The following is a 14,849-nucleotide window of genomic DNA, read 5'->3' as shown; positions in this document are numbered from 1 at the left end:
GTTGTTTGTTTAAAATAATGCCATATATGGAGATATTGGTACCGATAATCGGATGCGATGATTCTGTCGACGACGAGTAGGCCTACCTAGGACTGTGTCATGCTGATAATAGGGATATTTAAATTGGTGAATGTGCACACGACGGTCACGTCCACATGGGTCGTAGTCGACTGGACAATTACGTTTTGACGTGCTGGTGAATATAGGCCTAGCCTAGATCCGTAATTTTCTGAAGAAAGGCTGGCGTCCTAGTGACGAGCCAGGCCATAACATGTATCATTAAAGGCTTTATTTAAAAATAACCAATAAAAACCAATAATTCACAGTTTGGAAATATAATTTGACTGAAATTCACTGAATTCTTAGAAAAATCATCGCGAGATTCTCGGTCATGATTTTGGGTAAACTGTTGCAGTGTTATGACGTCATATGTCCACTGGTACTCATGTCAGATAACTCAAACTCATGCGCATATCATAAAAATGACGTAATAGGGTAGCAGTCGACGTGAAAATCTAAAAGTCATTTATGCACGAAGAAATCTTGGACGTCATGATTCAGATTCACTGTGATTGCCCAAATATGGTAGTGATATTCCCAAATATGGTAGTGGCATGACATCATCATGTCCATATGGGCACATCACATTTTTTGTCACATAAAGTTTAATAGTGTAGACAGAGCTTAAGGCAAAGTATATAGAATAACCGGAACTTATTCATTTAATACCACCTATCTGTACTTACCTGTAATGGTACGGTTGACAACCGTTAATGTCAATGGTGCATGGCTTCAAGGACACGTTTAAATAACCTAAAGCTCTGTCTACACTATCAAACTTTATGCGACAAAACAATGTGATGTGCCCATATATGGACATGATGATGTCATATCACTACCATATTTGAGCATATCACTGCCATTTTTGGGCACATCACACTTTTTGTCCAACTAGTTTGACAGTGTAGACAGGGCTTTAGAGCATATGTAAATACAACTTGGGTGGGTCTCTAAATGTGGATTATATTGTTTTTTTAAACATAAATTACCCCAATAATCAAATTCCTTTTCAGTATGTACTGCAATTTGTGTTTTTTTATATTAATATTTCAAACGTCAAATAGGCCTATTTTAGTGGTAGGGATGAACAGTTTATGAGCGATTGCATTTCAACCCCATATTATGTATTAAGCATATATTTCGGTTTCGTTGAGCCCATAGTGGAAATTCTCTCATCATCAACAACAGCAGACCGCATGTCATTGTCACCGGTAAACTCAATTGGTCATCTTCAAAGAACCACTACCGGTCATAAGGTATAATCTTGGGGAAGAATAATATTCCTTGTCTGATATGAAAATGAAATTAAATAATACTATATTACCCGAATTCTAAGTTTTGTTTTGTGTTGTTCTACCACGGTCCAATGAAATATATTATTATTACATTGGTTCTACCATGTACTACGTGTTAAAATAACTATAGCGAGGCATGATTCGAGAAACTATTCTCATCAGAAGAAGAACAGAAAACAACGCCTAGAGTACTTATATACCAATAGGACTACGTGTTATATGTGTATAATTAAGTCAAAACTGGCAAACTGGATGAATTTCACAAAGCTTCACATCCATTCAAGTGAGTGCTATGCAAGGCCAAAGGTGCCAAAATATATAGTATAATGTTACAATAATGATACAGTCTTATTATTTGACTGATATAGCTTTTTAACTTAAAACTGGGGAGCAGTCGGTACTGCAATAGGCCTATTATTTGATCTGAAAAAGTCGCTCAACTATTCCATGCAGTAATATTTTACCACGACAGTTTAGTGACATACTAACTTTATAGCTTGTCAAGGCATGTATAAAAGGAAATTGGTGATTCATCTGATTAATATAATAGGAAGCTAATGCACCGCGTAAACGTGACGTATAATATACAGGCAGTAAGCCACCGAAATGAACAGAGTTTTGGCATTCAGAGACGCCGTAAGAAATGGGGCATAATCGAGCCCATAGGGCCTAATAACAGTAAGCTATTTAAATGGCACAGGCTATGGGCTTGATAATACCAAGGCACTTTTCCCTGATAATACGTCCATATCATTTAATATAGTTATGGCCTTTCGGTGACAGTTCATCTTCACTGCATATTATGCGACATTAAACAAATAGATTAGCCTATAATAAATACAATGGCTATACCTATTACCTGTAATCTCTGAATTTGCTTATAATAGCCTACAACCGTTTGATATTTGTAATTTTGTTTAATGTGTACAATTGGCTGTCTTTCCACACTCTACTGTCAGATATATATTAACTAATAGATAGTATAAATTGAACATAACAAATTAATGTAGGCCATATACAAGCAAAAGATAATCACGGTTAGTAGGCCTATAAACAAGTGTAGGTCTAAATAGTAGAAATCCCTAAGTAATCTTTTCTGAACATTACTGAAGTAGGCCTACTTAAAAATAGAAATTTGATAGGCCTCAGTTTCTGTAATATTTAGAGGGTCAAATCAATTGCTGACATAATCAATTTTCTAAACCAGTCAATTGTTAATTTTAAATATATAAACACTACAATTACCGTATAACTTGTTATCCATGCTCACTGGAGTAAACAATTTTTACGCTTTCTAAACCCTCAAGTCTGAACCTGATTGGTGCAATATTACATCACTTTTTCAAACGAGATATGATTGGTTGCTATGCATTACGTCGAGCTAAAAATAGCTCAAATTGCACAATATAGTGCAAGATTTGCAGTCGTTCGCCATTGCAAACACGAACAGCAACGGGAACGGAGTAAGATCGAACTGGATCGAAAGGTGGATACCGCTACATTTGCGAAAAACACGGCAGACAATAGTCGGCTGTGTTTGAAAAGTAAGTTACCATTTTAATGCACTATTAGGTTGGCGTATTTTCCATCAATTATTTTGTGATTCTTCATCCCGCCCGATCTCGATGCTGAACTTGCTAATATTAATAAGTACAGTCTTACCACCCGCGCGGCCGGCGACTGTTCCAATTGGTACCGGTAAAGTAGGCGGTGGCCTAGCATTTAGGGAAGAGCCAATTTTACCACTCAATGAGCTTAAATAATGTATATGAACTCGCCGAAATTTTAGTTCGCGTCTGATCTGAGAGTTTAGTAGGTTGAGCTTCAATTTTAATATAAATTCAGATATTATGAAGGGTGTTCGTATTGGATTAGGCCAAGTTGAGCCGCCGACAAGTTGAGCCGCCGCCAGAAAAACGTTATTTTCTATGGAACGCCAAATGTTAACTTTCGCCGGTGCTCGTTCTATTTATATTAGGGCTAACGATGTACATTCAAAAGTTTATATATCATGGTTTTTAGTATATATATTATTAAATATTATAATTAAAGAAATAATTATGAAAATCTGGCTTGTAGATTCCAAAATATAAAACATCACCGAAAGTGATCGTTTTTAGCAAAAAATTACGTAAACATGTTGCCCCTCAGTCGGCAGTTGTATGTATGAACTATAGGCCTAGGACACCATCCTAATCACTACGCGAAATGTCGTAAAAGACGCATGCACTATTGGGCGTTTCATAGAAATCACCGGCGAATCAACTTGTCGGCGGCCCAACCGGTCATATCCCGTTCCTACTGTAGTATGTTAGGTACTGTAGGCTACTGAGTGTAGGTATAACAGTTAATAAAACCATTGTCAGAGGATGAGACTTAATATTCTTAACCTTTTTTATTTTACAGGCCTATAGCCCGCAGAGAACAACAAAGTGTCGGTTGTTTCTCGCCAACAACAGCAACTTACATTTACCACGGAGGTTGAGAGTACTGAAACTATTTCTATTACGTCAAAATGTATTTCAGTAAAGCAATGTCAGAAGCTATTATCGAACAATGCTGTGGGGCAATCACAGATCGAAAGCCTAGCCCTCTCCCGGCGCCTGGAGGAAATGATCTCCTCAATAGACGTCGCGGATTGGGTGAAGGCAACGGATTGTGCGGAACGATCTGTTCTGCCACACAGTGTAGTATTTAACCCAGGTAAGATTCCTACTCATTTCCAAGATTCTACATTATAAATTTAACTGTCATGTTTATAATACACTTTAAAAACACAAATTTGTAACTGGTACATGAATACTTGTTCTTTAATATGTATGTCTAAATCAGTGTTTGTTATAACCATTAACAGATGATCCCGACCTGTCTACCTGCGGCCTAGCTGACAGTCTGGCAGAGTCGGACTACCCTCCTGCAACTAGTGAGGACATCAATGAACTGTTTCCAGAACTTGAGGGCCTGCTTGAGCTAAACCCAGCAGATTTTGCCTTTGATCTCCCAAACAAAGTGGACGAAAACCTTGAGAACTCGTCCGCGTATGTCAGCGAGGTTGAGCTTAGCCCAGCAGAGCCTATCAATGGTGTGGAACATTTCTTTGACTCCTATATGGACCTATCAAACCTGCTCAATTCACTCACTAATGTAAGTTTTTTTTTAAATAATGACCTATCTAAGAGTTTTAACAATTTTCCTATTAATCAAAAAAAGAAATATAGTAATTTACCTGGATTTTCTGTCTGTTACCCTGGATTAGAAGTTTGTATTTCCATATAAGGATCTATATTTCCATATAAGGATATTAATATTCCACTGTATTCATGTTCATGCATTTATATCAACCTATTTAACCAATAAGTGGCTTAGGAAATGATGTAATTGTTATAGTGCTTTCCAATTGGTTGCTTATTCTGGCATAGAATTATTGCACAATCATTGCAAATACAGTACTATGTAAATTGAATACACTGATAGTTCTGTATACAAACAAAAGGTGTGGGTGATGCAACCCTGGTCAAAGGTCAAGTAATATTGCACAATAGTATGTAATGGGAATAAATGAATTATTAATGGATATAAATAGAAGTTCTTTAGAAGGAACTTACTTTCTAAAGATGAAATTAACATGAATGGTATATCTTTTTTTATATATATATATGTTTTTTTTTGTTTTTTTATAAGATGTTTTATTAATTATTTGTTTTAATCCACTTTAAAAACTAATTGTTTAATTTATTATACTTCACAGGAGGAGGTTAGTCCAACTTTTGCACAGACTGTATCAAACGAAACCGCAGAAGAGATAGAAAACGATTTACCAATAACAACGAATATTGATTCTGGTACCGAGGCCAGCTCCTCTATTGTACCAGATATCAGCATCCCCTCGACTACGCAACAACAGAAAGTTAGCCGTAAACGGCCTCTTTCATCGACATCATCAAATTCAGATGAAGAGGATGAGGACGATAGCAACTACTTTAAATACCGCAAGAGACGCGACAAAAACAACGTAGCGTCTAAACGAAGCCGGCAGAATCGCAAGCACAAAGAGAAAGACATGGAAAAGAAAGCTGAATTTTTGGTGACCGAGAATGAGAGACTACGAAAGAAAATTGAAGAGATGAGCCAGCTTGCGGCGGACATGCGTGCCAGGCTCGTTGAAAGTTTTGCTAAAAAGTAAATGTTTTTTTTTATTTTATTATTTAAACCAACCTTGTAAAGGTTTCTTAATCTTAAGCTGTATATAGACGCTTATAAAAGTTTATGTTCGTGGATATCTGATATTATGGTAATGTATTAACAATATGCATAAGCCATTTGGTAATAAGTGTAGATTCAAGTACTTGTAACACTAATATGTTCAAAATCTATATTACATCGTGATACAATTGGTGTTGTTTTTTATCAACAAACCTATATGTAGTTTTTTAAATGAAATCTTGGTATATATTTTACCTTTTTTATTGTTACTAGTTTTAAAAATACTCAATATAATCAAATTATCAAATCAATTTGGTTTCAAAGTTCAACTTTATAAATATCTAATGTAAATAAAAATGATAGTTAATATTTGTTTGAATACTGTACATGTGACTCAATTATGCCAATTTGATGGAAACGTTTTTGGTTAATGGTGATGTACCGTATTTGTATACTATTTATATACGGGTTTTTTTGTTTAGTAAACCAACATTTAAAGTAAAAATTAGAAAAAATCTATATTAACTGTCATTGCATTTTTATATTTATACTGTTCCTATGCTGCTTGTAAATAGCCATCTAAATCACATTTAATGTAAAATATATAAACAAAAACATATTACCTGCTGGTCATACAAAGGTAATTTTCGTATATACATATCAATGTATTTTTTAATAGTACACCCCCCCCCCCCCCCCTTATATTATATTTAGATTAGATGAAGTATCCCATTGTCTGGTAATTGTGTACAGATTTGTCTTATGAATATAAAGAGAAAAAATAAATGTACATAGACTGTAATTAAAGTTGTCACTTGTTTTTTATACTATATAGCGTTATTTTACTTACCAGCATAACACTGACTCATGAAAAGAGGTATTAAAAAGCCTTAATGTATGGGGCGCCATACGCTGCAAAACGTATACTTGTATGAGGCGCCATACGTAGCAAACGTCAAATGGTCATTGTATTAATAACGTGAACAAATCAACCTAAATTGTAAACGAAATGCATACAGTATATTCAGTGTTATTGCATGTTGCAATTATTGACATCATTTTATAAGTATTGCAATAAAACAGTTTGGGTGAAATTAGGGCGGGAGTTGACAACAACCAAACAAGTCTACACTATCAAACTAGTTTGACAAAAAAGTGTGATGTGCCCAAATATGGTAGTGTTATTCCCAAAACAAGCACGAATGTGCGATACTCGGGGTACAGAAAGAAGCTGTAATGACGTCATAAGACGGGATGTGACGTCACATGCACATCAATAACCTCGCTACCAAATAGTTTATACGGTACCATCTTCGAGACGTCATATGGCTGCATCCTGTTTGAAAATAAAAAATCCGAGGACATGTCCCGGCCCTGTAGTATTTTCATGCCAAATCCCAGCTCAATACTACAACGACTAAGGGAGGAGTAGTACTTTATAAATCGCACTTTTTACCGTAATAGTGTCGGATGGAAGAGGAGAAGATGAGAGAGTCCTAGACTCGGGTACCCTGAGTAAAAATACGGTAGTGATATGACATCATCATGTCCATATATGGGCACATCACATTTAAAAAATACGGTAGTGATATGACATCATCATGTCAATATATGAGCACATCACATTTTTTGTCACATGAAGTTTGATAGTGTAGATAAGGTTTTAGAGTTTTCTTCGTACATTACTTACGGCAACTCCTGAAGAAACACACAACATAGACGTAAATCTAAATAAAAGTTTATTTGTTGTAATGCATTATAAAAAAAACAATGTGCAAACATATCTCAAACTCACCTTCAAGTGAAGGTATAATAATATTGCAAACCTCTAATTATAAATTTTTTTAAAAATGGAAAATTCAAAATCTCTCCCAAAATAATCGCAGTTTAAGCTGCAGTATAAAGCTTGGTTCCCACTAGAACGTAACGCAAGGACGTAAACGCAACGCAAGCGTTTTAACCAATGACAAGCGAAGTTATAGACAGTTTGCAATCACAAGCGAATAAGCCATCGCTTGTGATTGGTCAATTCACTTGCGTTGCTTTACGTCCTTGCGTTGCGTCGCTAGTGGGAACCACGCTTTAGCTACATATTTAACGTTAATGAGACAACCGTGTTGGAATTGTTATGTCCTCGTCCTAACTAATTTATTTCAGAAATGTTGAAGTACTTTACATAATAACGTAGCCTAATTAACATTTTTCTTTTTAAAAGATATTTTACTAAAACAATAAAGAAACGATATGTATGGAAAATATAAACAAATATTTATTTTAGCCTAGAGCGGTTATTTTTTATTTATAATTTAATACTACAACGAAATGAAAAATAAGCAGTATAAAAAAAATAATTATATTTGAATAAACTCTCTTAGTGCGCGGGGGATGCGCACTATTGAATAATGGTGTGAGGTTACACTGAGTAGGTCTGTACGATTATCTCAAAAAGCGTTGTAATTTTGTTGGAACTATGACAAATGGCGTGTATTAAAATCGTAGTACCTTTATTCTTAATCGAATTTGTTTTGTACAAGCGTCGTAAATAGATGTAGAAGATACACAAACACCATGTGAAGATCAGAAGCTGTACGTTACCCAGTACCCAAAAGGTATGTCCTGAACTTAGGCTATACAATGGCTAACTAATTCGTAAGTTTTAAAACTATGTTTTTTCAATTTTGTTAGGGTTGCATGTTTAATTCGTGGAATTAAAGCTGTATAAATCAACACATTGTATCCTCCCCAATAGGTAGGCCTATCTACATATTCTATAGGCCTAATAAAGGGAATACAGAACAGGGAAATAGCCTTTTTATAGTAGCCTTTGATTTAATTAATTCTTTATACCTGTAGTAGTGATGCAAAGTACAGTTTGTCTTGAGACCCATGTGCCCATATATGAACATGATGATGTCATATCATTACCATATTTGGGAATATCACTACCATATTTGGGCACATCAAACTAGTTTGATAGTGTACACAGAGCTTAAGAAAATATAAATACTGTAGATAAATACAGATGTACACACTTAAATGATGAAAGATGGTGTGTCGTTTACACTATGGCTGGTATGAAATAAAAACCTACTGTGGATCTGGACTCTCTGGGAATTGCTTTGCTTCTGTTTTATAACTCGTCATTAGGATATCTAAACAAAGGAAAGAAAGAAAAAAGCTTAAAGACAGAGAAAAGGAGTGAGATTGGGTAGAAAGGTTATATTGGTATTTGATTCATATACCAATATTGTGCATGCATGCATTAGATGGGAATTGAAATAATACTTAATTAGACAAAATGTTCCATAAATAAATGTTGTTATTGTTGTGAGAGTGAGTTATATATAGTATTCCTACTTTGGATCAGGAAGAAGCTCCAACTCAATTGGAAAATGGTCGCTGACATCATCCATCTATTTAAAACAAAACATTTAAACAAAATATTATGAAGGCGTTATGTTGAAGTACGGTAGACATTTGAAATTGGACTAATTTTCGCGTAAAGCTTGGTTCTCGCCCAATAGAACGCAACGGAAAGACGTAAGCCGTAACGTAAGCGAATTAACCAATCCAAGCGATGGATTATTTGAACCGTTCCTTGTGATTGGTCAATTCGCTTGCGTTGCATTCTGTGAATCAATCTTAAACCTGGGGGACGCTTTGCCGACTCCGTGACATTAGTAGGCTACTAACAACGGAGTAGCCTATAATTGAGAATAGGGCCTATGTTGTGGTATACATACCAGATCATCGCTCAGATTATAGGCCTCGTCATAATCAAACACTTTAACGCTACCTTCTCGAATGCCATTGTCGAGTTCGTCACCGGCCGTTACAAATCTGAAGAAGGTATAAACAATTACTCATACATATACATACATACTCACTCCAATAATCATGGAACGATATTCATAGTGCCTCTATCAACGCCCTACATTAAGCTCTGTCCACACTATAAAACTAGTTTGACAAAAAAAGTGTGATGTGCCAAAATATGGTAGTGATATGACCAAATATGTAGTGATATGACATTATCATGTCCATATATGGGCACATTTTGTTGTCACATAGTGATAGTGTGGACAGAGCTTTAGGCCTAGTATATTCACCATACCTGTCATACGCACAATCTGTGCTACCCGTTGTCGTATCTACGCCGTCGTCTATCAGCCATTCAAACCTGTCGTCACTACGAAGACGAATTGTAGGCCAGCTACTTGCTGGTACGTAATTACAATCGGCGTTCATGTCGCCAGCAAACAAAACCTCCTATATTCATATAATAAATGCAGTAATATAATTAATGTATTAAAATATAATTATTGGTCATTAGCTAAATGTTTCGAACTTAAGTTACAATTCTGTGTTTTATCATATATAGGCCTATACAAACATCTATAATGTGCGTTACCTTCTTATTTTACCAATAAGTTAGCCTATATTTGCCTTGTGTAAGAAATTGTCTGATTTGTTTATGCATAGTCCTGTCGTTGTCATGTTTTTAATGTCATTGTCCGTTTTATATGTAAACGGTAGCCATAAAAACGAGCTTTGCTCTTTTGGGGTTTTCCCTCCATTTTTGCTTTATTTTAACAATTTATTTCATCAAATAATTTTTGCAATTTGGAAAATAAATTTAATCTCTTGAACAAATTAGCTAACAATTAAATAATAATAAATTGTAAAGTATTGGTACTACTCACGTCAATTTCCCATCGGTCTACGATATCGTCGTAAACATCGACAAGACGATCGATTTCATTGACAGCGTTGGCTGGTTTCGTATGAATACCGACAATGACGAAATCCTTTACAACTATTGGAAAATAAACATTACCACTTATTGTTTGGAGAAATCTAAAATTTCTTTAATATTCTGATTTTTGGGTGTGCGTAGATCATAATATCATTTCATAATATATAAATGTATCTTGAACACTTCCAAAATAGATGACATTAAAGTCAAATATATTTTTATGGAGAAATACTAATTTTAAAAAATAGGACTAATTAATATTTTATTAACAATGCTTACAAGTAAATAATTGAAAATTTACTTTTAAAGATATATTGTCCCCCTGAAAAAATAATTGTTCCAATTTTATTTTTTTAATATGCCATTTTATCCACTTTGACCAAAAATTGGTTTATTTTGCTTGAAAGAAACTGTAGTTTTAAAAAAAAATAGTCAAATTGGCTGCCAGCCAATGTGTTTTTGATTGAATTTAACCATTTGTTTGTCTTTTTATAAGAATTGATTACTGTTTTTTTTAAACCTACAGAATAGCCTAGTCAAAATCTGATTTTATTAATCTTCATTTTTCATGTTTTTGGGACATCTTTAATTGATTTACTTACGTGTCTCATCGCAGTGGAAACGAACAATAAATGGTTCCCTTTCGAATAAGTCAACTCCAATCGATTCATCTCCATCGTCATACTCGTAACTGTCTATTACTTCAACCTCATCTGACCTGCAAAAACAAAATAGGAGGTAGTATTTTTATATATATATATATATTGAGTGTATTATTTTTCTTTCTTTTCTCTTAATTTCTTGAAGCTTTATTGAATACATTTGAATAATTAAAGAATAAGTTACCTGTACAGAAACGCATACTGCTCCTTTGATGTTGTGTGACCAACTCGTGAGCTAATAATGTAGTCATATGGATCGTCAGCATCTCTATGAAAAACATAGTAATGAAAGGGCTCAGAAACTGAGTGAAGTACTTGGCAAAATATTGCCACAGAGGGCGCAAGTTGATATTTCGGCCAATGTTAAAAAAATACAAATTTTTCTTTCTTTTATTTGTGAAGTTATTAATAAACCGATTTTATTGAATTTTAATAGGCATGGTTTGTAAGTATATACCAATTTACGCCGAAAAATTCAAAATAATAATTTGAAAAATTTAGGCGCTATCATTCTAAAAAAACAAACAAAGCAAGTAGGCCTATTTTATTGGCAAACTATAATAATAAGCCAGTGCACATATTATGTGGGTTATATTATATATTTAGCGGTAATACAATTAGTTCGTCCCTGTGTGTGTGTATCTATTAATCGATTCTTACTCATTAACTTCCTCAAGTAATTGTTCAATTGCTTGTCCTGATAGGTCTCTGATTTCTTGTAACAAAATGACGTCATACCGGTTGATGATCTAAAAAAGGAATAATAGTGCAGTTACTTTTAGCAAGTTTAGTACACTAATTGTAGTTCAGTGTGGGACGCATAATATATTTGACCAATCACAAACGATAGACTATTTGAACTGTCGCTTGTCATTGGTAAACTCGCTTGCGTTGCGTCTACGTCATTGCGTTGTATCCAAGTGGGAACCAAGCTTTAAAAAAAGGTCGGGCGGTGGTTTCCACATGTGCATATAGCGATACGAAGAAAACAGCTCAAAGCAAATGAAACAGATGGTACTATAATTGCTATCATTACCTAAAAAAAAGGACAAATCTCAAAAATTGTAATGAAAACTCCCACCACGAATTAGCTTGGTTCCCACTTAGGACGCAACGCCAAGTAATTCGACCTGTCACCAAGCCATGGATAATCTGAACTTGTAATTGGTCAAAACTTCGTTTCGCATCCCGCAATTAGCGAATAGATAGTCGTTATTTATATCTCACATAAGTAAATAAATCTAACTTACCTTTACCAGTACATCTACTACATCTGGCTTCCTCATTGTACCTTTTCCGAATGTTTGAACGTTGAAGGCAGCAATGTCAAGACCGTCTAACGCAAACCCAGCATTCAAAACTCCCGCCAAACACAAGACAACCATAACCAACTTTAATGACGTCATACTTCTATAAGAATGTAAACATACGATGAATGTATTGTTTGAAGGTTTGCATGGTGAAATCAAATGTTGATATAACGTAGACCTATGCGGTACACCACGTATAGGCCTATTAGTTCTGAAAAGAACTGTTGAGTTTCTCGACGTTTCGATCAATATGCTTTGATCGTCCTCAGGAATGAGAATGCAGAAAGTCCTATTCCGATCGAAACGTCGAGAAACTCAAACTTTATACCAATACGATGAATGGTTATCAATGGATTAAACAATCTTATTGGCTAAAAATAGCATGGCGACTCCTGATGATCACCTTGCGATATTTGGTCCATATGTTGATTGTCTTAATAGGTATGCCTATTCACCGAACTTTCTGCCTTCCACTCATTGTTATTTATACCATGTCTATTTCTAGTGTTGACTGTCAGCTGAGTGGATGGACACTTATTTCCATTACAGGTAAACTAAAATCACAACTTAAACGTTAGCTATCTACGGGTGTCATCACATCTGTCGATCCTGCTGTACACCATCACATTGTCAGTGTGATTTCTTCATATAATAATTATTGTTATTTGATATCTGTTACAGAGTAATTTAAATGTTTGATTAATTTGTAAACAGCTCTTTTTCAATAACGTTCATTTATTGTACGAACGATAAGGCGCTCCCCGCTTGACAATATTTCTTCAAGTGATGTCGTTTAATATTCACATGCCATTTGCGCAGTACCCCTACGAGGGCCCTACGAAGAGATTACATTATAGAATCTTCCTCCTATTAGGCCTATAATAATAGTAGTTTACAATAAAGAGAAGAAATAGACGTTCTAACTACAAAACACTCTTTTTTTGTTTGAAATAATAAATTAACTTTCCATTTCAGTCACTCGAACCTTCCGGAGGATCAACCCTTGATGCTGATTGGTTGAAAGTTTGATATTATGCATATACGTGTGTAAAGAAAAGGGGCTGAAAAACATTGAAATGAATTTGACAAATATCCGTATTTGTATCAGAAATGGTCGCATTTAAATTAGCTTTGATTACAATTGATGCGTTTGGGTAATAATTGGAATCCTGAATCAAAAGGCATCGCTTTCGTTTTTGTATGTTTTTGTAACAAGCTAATGCCTAAAAATATTTCACATAATCTACCTACGCATGCGCAGTATTATGATATCAATAATGTCAGGTTCCACCTGCTTGTTTTGACTGGTTCTATTTATTATGACTGTTTGACATTAAAGACAACCAAAGCATGAACTTAATACCACCCCAATTATTAAAAAAATATTGCTTCTTTAAACATCATCTTTAACCATCTGCTTTGACAATCATTGTCATCAAAGACGTGTATGATATGCCTCAATTATCAATTCAACTAAGAGATCAGTTGTTATTATCTGCAACGGTTGTTTTACCTCCCTCGTAGTTCTGTATGCATTATTAATTTAATACAAATCATTTTCGGACCATTATTATATTGGTAATTTGAACTACACATACTATACAATTACATTATAATATAGCTTAATACCAAATATTATAACAAGGGCAATTCACAAATACTACGTTTAACTCTTTGCGTAACACTTCTATTGTAAAATTAAATATACTTTTTATTGATGATTATAAGGGCTCTACATCCTAGAATCAAATGAATAGTTATTATTTGTAAAACTATATTAGACAATAAAACAACTAAAACCAAATTAAGAAGGTAATTAGAGAATTTCTGCCTTCCTTCCATCGCAAAGAATTTTGAATCATTTGTAATAGTTTGTGAAGTTTTTTTTTTTATTTTGACCTGTATACAAAAATAATTGGTGTATTTTACCATAATTGTCTGCTAAAAATTACAATTCTAATTGTGTTTATTGGTATACAGAATATATATTGAATATAATTAAAAATGCTCTCTCCCTTTCATCGCAAAGAGTGTTGAATCATACGTGATAGTTTGTGGGGGGAAAAAATGTTTTTACCTGTATACAAAAATAATTTGTATGACTCCATAACTACTTAAAATTACGATTATGATTCTACTGTGTTATTGGTCTTAAACAACCAATATATTGACAGGGCATGATAGATTACATGATACATAAATAGATAATTGATACCGTGCTAAGCAAAATACATACGTATACGCCTATCAATTTCATGTTGTACTTATGTCTACTACACTATCTTTGGGCTTACTTACGTTTGTGTCGATTGAGTCGTCTATTACCTGGAATCGAATGTTGTTGGACAGCAGACTACTATTAATGTGAGTTTATACAGTATAGCGTCTACGGAATGTACTCGACCTGTCAATCATAAATGCTACGTAATATCTCCATCCAATGGGATTTGTGATATGACATTCCATGCCTGCCAAGCCGACTTATAAGTTGATGGTCGAAGACGGGTAGGCGTGTCTAACAAGTAAATGTCAATGAGTTATATCTTCAATCGTCCATACTTTA

At 34.5% G+C, this 14,849-nt stretch overlaps 2 protein-coding genes across 4 annotated transcripts; one reads left to right on the top strand and one right to left on the bottom strand.

Moving 5' to 3' along the window:
* Nucleotides 1-2,782: 2,782 nt before the first annotated feature.
* On the top strand, nucleotides 2,783-6,365 carry LOC140040890 (uncharacterized). The gene is made up of 4 exons (XM_072087151.1): nucleotides 2,783-2,899; nucleotides 3,762-4,058; nucleotides 4,210-4,499; nucleotides 5,104-6,365. The coding sequence occupies exons 2-4, from the start codon at nucleotides 3,968-3,970 to the stop codon at nucleotides 5,536-5,538; spliced, it is 816 nt and encodes a 271-aa protein (XP_071943252.1). The 5' UTR covers nucleotides 2,783-2,899; nucleotides 3,762-3,967; the 3' UTR covers nucleotides 5,539-6,365.
* A 19-nt stretch (nucleotides 6,366-6,384) lies between these two features.
* On the bottom strand, nucleotides 6,385-14,664 carry LOC140040888 (deoxyribonuclease-1-like). Of its 3 annotated transcripts, XM_072087150.1 has the most exons (11): nucleotides 14,585-14,641; nucleotides 12,227-12,386; nucleotides 11,637-11,725; nucleotides 11,161-11,244; nucleotides 10,917-11,032; nucleotides 10,262-10,374; nucleotides 9,673-9,827; nucleotides 9,302-9,398; nucleotides 8,916-8,971; nucleotides 8,650-8,710; nucleotides 6,385-6,551 (listed from the first exon to the last, which is right to left on the bottom strand). In XM_072087150.1, exons 2-10 carry the CDS (start codon nucleotides 12,380-12,382, stop codon nucleotides 8,689-8,691), a joined length of 888 nt encoding a protein of 295 aa, XP_071943251.1. In that variant the 5' UTR covers nucleotides 12,383-12,386; nucleotides 14,585-14,641; the 3' UTR covers nucleotides 6,385-6,551; nucleotides 8,650-8,688. The 3 variants fall into 3 exon arrangements, with proteins under 3 accessions (XP_071943251.1, XP_071943250.1, XP_071943249.1); XM_072087149.1 differs by lacking the exon at nucleotides 6,385-6,551 and having other exon boundaries at nucleotides 7,285-8,710; nucleotides 12,227-12,383; nucleotides 14,585-14,664; XM_072087148.1 differs by lacking the exon at nucleotides 6,385-6,551 and having other exon boundaries at nucleotides 7,285-8,710.
* Between the last annotated feature and the right edge of the window lie 185 nt (nucleotides 14,665-14,849).

Source organism: Antedon mediterranea, chromosome 2, assembly GCF_964355755.1.
Source record: "Antedon mediterranea chromosome 2, ecAntMedi1.1, whole genome shotgun sequence".
Classification (NCBI taxonomy): domain Eukaryota; kingdom Metazoa; phylum Echinodermata; class Crinoidea; order Comatulida; family Antedonidae; genus Antedon; species Antedon mediterranea.
This window is presented reverse-complemented; position numbering and strand designations above follow the sequence as displayed.